Source organism: Glycine max, chromosome 19 (assembly GCF_000004515.6).
Source record: "Glycine max cultivar Williams 82 chromosome 19, Glycine_max_v4.0, whole genome shotgun sequence".
In the NCBI taxonomy this organism is placed as follows: Eukaryota; Viridiplantae; Streptophyta; class Magnoliopsida; order Fabales; family Fabaceae; genus Glycine; species Glycine max.
Genome location: NC_038255.2, coordinates 44807282 through 44811431, shown reverse-complemented (window position 1 = coordinate 44811431; position 4150 = coordinate 44807282). Strand labels below are relative to the sequence as shown.

The window sequence follows — 4150 nt, the reverse complement described above, 5'->3', positions numbered from 1 at the left end:
CAAAATATTTTAAAAATTTTCTCACATATTTCGCACCAATTAAACGATTTAAATTCATCTAACATTTGTATTTTTTTTCTTTCTTTTTTTTTTGTTGTCTTTCCCAAAATTTTGCCTCTAACAAATAGAGTCTAAAAGAGGAAGAAAAATTTAAGTTCTATTATTTGGACATTTTTTTATTTTACTGAAAAATGGTATAAAATTTCAAACATTTTAAAATTCGAACAAATCCTTTTAATATATAATATTTTAGTTCTACTTAAAAAGAAATATAGTAGTTGTTTCCCTGTTAAAAGGGTTTCTGAATTGAAATTTGGATAAAATAAAATCACCTCAGCTTTTTTCTTTTTCCCTCTTGAGCTTGACAATAAACTGTGGCCCTTGTTGGCGTGTTTTTTTAGGTTTGGGCCCCTAACAGCATCTCCAATAGGGGATAATTTTTTTGGTTAAGGAACCATTTCTTGTGAATTCTTTTACCAGCATTGGAATATAATGATGTGACAAAAGTAAATTCAAGGATAATTTTTTATACAAGAAACACTAATATTTAAATTTTTTATGATTTTTAAGATTTTTCACATTGAAGTATAATTTTACATAAGTTTTTTATAAATAACATGATATTACATAGGTAAAAAAATGATATGGGAATAAAAAAAGATAATTAAGAAATCTAAATGAGTTTTTTGGATTGGATTCTGACTCTGCTCGTAATGGTCTCAACTGTAATTCTAAACGTCGCAGACTACGACGAAGAAGACGAAGACGAGGAGTCTGTTCCCGCTGTGGAGCCTCCTAGGGTTTCGCACCACGCTCCTCGTGTCCGTACATCCAACAGCGCAGTCATTACCCCCATCGAATCGCAGAACCGAAGGAGGCGAGGTTTCTTGTTCCTTCGCGAATGGGAGCATGAGCCAAGAGAGCGAGTGGAACCTCACCGACGTTGACGGTCTCGCTTGCCCTATTTGTATGGACGCTTGGACCAATAATGGCGAACATCACATCTGCTGCAATCGCAAACCCCTTTACTTACCCTATTTTACCACCACCATTAGTTCATAGTAAGATAAAATTGTTGATTCATTTTATCCATCTTCGATTTGCAACAACTTCTTAAAAACTAAAAACAAAAAATAAATTGAAACTCAAAATTAAAACAAAACTGGTTTTAGTTTTTAAAAAGTAAAAATGGAAATCCACCCCAAATGTGGCCTTAGTTTTTAACAACTGAATGTTAAAAATTTAGATATTTACTTGAGACGCATAAAGGCAGAAATTTAAGAAATGAATCTGCGTAAAGATTTGGTGCAAATCATAACAGCCTTTTTTATGCTTTTCTCTCTTTGTGTGTGGTTTTCTATAATTATAGTTTATAGGTTTGGCCTTGGAGATGCTATTAGATATGCGGAGCAGGCAATCCATGTTCAATTTTGAATTGCAGGTATGTTATTCTCTCTCTCTCTCATTCTCCCCCCTTTCCTCTTCTACTTAACAGCACCACATATTGCATCTGCAGGACAGTTTTTTATGCTTTTCTGTCTTTTAGTTTCACCATTTCTCAGTTTACCTCCTAAACTTTCTTTTGTATCATTAACCCCTCAAAGTTTGTGTTGAAGTGAAAAAATACTGTACGCATGGTTAAAATTGTGGTTATTAAACCTGAAACCATGATTAATTTAAGCAAAGTAAATGGAATTTATTAATTTAACAGTTCACTTTAAACCAAACTTCAGGGAGGTTTAGTGATTTTAAAAAGAAAAGTTTAGATAGGTAAGTTGGGGGAGTATGTGGAACTATAAAGCGGTAAAGTGTAATATACCCTAGTTTTTTTTTAATCAAATGTCCTCTCTTATAATAAGCTTATTTTGTTAATTTTTTTTATATGGTGTTGTCTATTTGTGTTGATGACTTAATTTTATTTAATTAGTTGTTTACCTGTTTTAGAAAACGTTTGATCTTGAATGGTGCTGCTCATGTTTTTGATATGGACATTTCGAATCAAATTTTATTAATTGCTCAAAAGCGAGAGGCAGTAGGTGGAATGCCCTTGCTAACTAAAGTAAGATTCTTCAATTTGAAGTATTTATGTGTATATGTGTGCGGCTTTAGTAGCTCTTATATACAAAGAAGGATTCCAATATAACCTTTATGGAAACTCGGCTTGGTAGATGAGCTTGATGTCTCCATTTGAGATGCAAGGCATGTTACTGCCGTCTGGCACAAGTGGTGTTAAAGACCTATATATTTCTCCTTCTCATAGTAGCTTGGCCCTCTTTGCTTCTCTAGGGAAGAAATTATCAGTGCTCAGGTATAGTTGCATTAAGTACTAATTCATCTTTTCTGATGTAGTAAAAATTTCATCATTGATGTATTTTCAAATTACTTGTAGAAAATTAGAAATAAATTTTTAAAATTGTTTTTTTCATGCCCCTGTTTCCCTTGTACTAATTTATTGCTCAAAGATTGCAATTGTTTACTAGTCCCTCTTTGGGGATTTTCACCTTTACTAGAATTGTATTCCAGGTTCCTGCATGGTCTTGTTCATGGGATCTCAACAATTCACATTACATATATGCTGGACTACAGGTCAGCACTTTGGTTTTGTATTTATTTGATGTGGAAACTTCAAATGCTAATCTTCATATAACTTTCCTGCAGAATGGTTGTGTCTTGGTGTTTGATATGTGCCAAACTGCAGGACCCATGAAATCTTTAGTTGGTTTGACTAGGAATCCTGTGCATACTGTACATTCTCTTTCACAAACTTCAAGTTTGTCTTCTGGTGTTAAAACCATCCTATCTGCATCTGCCATTGACCTTTGTCAGTGGAACATTGATTCTGAAGAGCGGTAGGCTGCTTACATTTTATGGATATTTTGTTTACTTATATTCATTATCATTGCCTTATAGATATAATACTAAAATTTTACCAGCAGACACTATCCAGTTAAAATTGTAATCATTCAATTTTGACAGGCATTAGCATTATTTTCCCTATTTTTCTTCTGGATTTGTGTGGATCTATCTGTTGGAGATCCCACACCAACTGGTGATATGACTAAAATAGTGTAAGTGGGTGACAACCCTTACTTTACATGCCGGTTTTGTAGGGTTGGGTTAGACCCATAACCCACTTTCTAAGACTACCTGTGGGTATAATTAATAATATACATTTTTCTAATGAGTGATTCATCTTTTTATCTTTCCTCTCTTCACTCCTTTTGCTCCCATTATTTTTCAGTTTGCATGATACTGTAATGTGTATACTATATTTGTAACTTTTATTGTCAAAATGTTTTTAGATTATTTTCTTAGTGTTAGTGTCATAGTTCTTTTGCATTTTGGATATTCACGTTATTTTTATAAATTGGGCAAAATTCTCATTTTGCACAAACTTTACCTTTTATAGTTTCTTTACTTAAAAAATCGTCCATTTTAGTCCTTGCACAAAGCATTTTTGGGTCTCTTTTGGTCCTTGTTACACAAACTTTACCGATTAGTCCTTGTCATTTTGTAACGACAGGGACCAAAAGGGACTCGAAAGTGCTTGTATAGAAGTGTAAGGATTAAATGGTAAAGTTTGTGCAATTACAAGGACCAGAACCAAATGAGCTATTTTTCCTTAAAAATTGAATTAAATTATTTCTTAACTTCAGATGGACTTTGGAATAATTCCCTGCATTTTAGATGGTGTATAATGGATCATTCCTATTTTCCTCTGCATAATCTCAACTTGTTTCCATAAGGACAGTGGTGACTTTGCAAGCAATCATAGAGAAATGTTCTCATGCTCTATTTTTTACAGCTGTAATTAGCTCTCCGAATGCTTCATTTTTTTTACATGAAGGCCGCTTATGGTTCCTGAAACTGATAATCAAGGAGTTTGTTGCAAGCTTGTTGTAGTTTGTAGCTACAATAAGCCTAGAAATAAAAACACGTACAATTTTAGCTTCTAAAATGAGATCAAAACTCAAATGAACACCCAAATTGAAGCATGGTTGCATTAGGTTAAATAGACTTAAACTTAATTCCAGCCAAAATTTAAAGGCTATAAGTTCCACATTTCATCAAACAAGTTCATTCTGGTTTAATGCTTGGTGGGAGTCACAAGTTATAACAAATTAGACAAAAAATGTCAAATTCAATTTGA

The 4150-nt window shown here is 33.2% G+C and overlaps 1 protein-coding gene across 7 annotated transcripts; it reads left to right on the top strand.

Moving 5' to 3' along the window:
- The first annotated feature begins 630 nt into the window (after nucleotides 1-630).
- LOC100817687 (E3 ubiquitin-protein ligase RFWD3) lies at nucleotides 631-3181 on the top strand. 7 transcript variants are annotated; one of them, XR_420021.4, is made up of 6 exons: nucleotides 632-1061; nucleotides 1377-1441; nucleotides 1945-2059; nucleotides 2169-2308; nucleotides 2524-2586; nucleotides 2659-3181. XR_420021.4 is itself a non-coding variant. In XM_006604521.4 (5 exons), the coding sequence occupies exons 2-5, from the start codon at nucleotides 1985-1987 to the stop codon at nucleotides 2705-2707; spliced, it is 327 nt and encodes a 108-aa protein (XP_006604584.1). In that variant the 5' UTR covers nucleotides 631-1061; nucleotides 1370-1984; the 3' UTR covers nucleotides 2708-3181. The 7 variants fall into 7 exon arrangements, 4 of the variants coding, with proteins under 4 accessions (XP_006604584.1, XP_006604583.1, XP_006604582.1 ...); XR_005889938.1 differs by having other exon boundaries at nucleotides 634-1061; nucleotides 1370-1441; XM_006604521.4 differs by having other exon boundaries at nucleotides 631-1061; nucleotides 1370-2059.
- The last annotated feature ends 969 nt before the right edge of the window (nucleotides 3182-4150 follow it).

What these genes read in the sequence shown, in the direction of transcription:
- LOC100817687 (XM_041012631.1), top strand. Translation starts at nt 989, where the DNA reads ATGGCGAACATCACATCTGCTGCAATCGCAAACCCCTTTACTTACCCT. An exon ending in TGTTCAATTTTGAATTGCAG is followed by an intron (nt 1,442 to 2,523) that starts GTATGTTATTCT and finishes ATTGTATTCCAG; the next exon opens with GTTCCTGCATGGTCTTGTTC. An exon ending in ACATATATGCTGGACTACAG is followed by an intron (nt 2,587 to 2,658) that starts GTCAGCACTTTG and finishes ACTTTCCTGCAG; the next exon opens with AATGGTTGTGTCTTGGTGTT.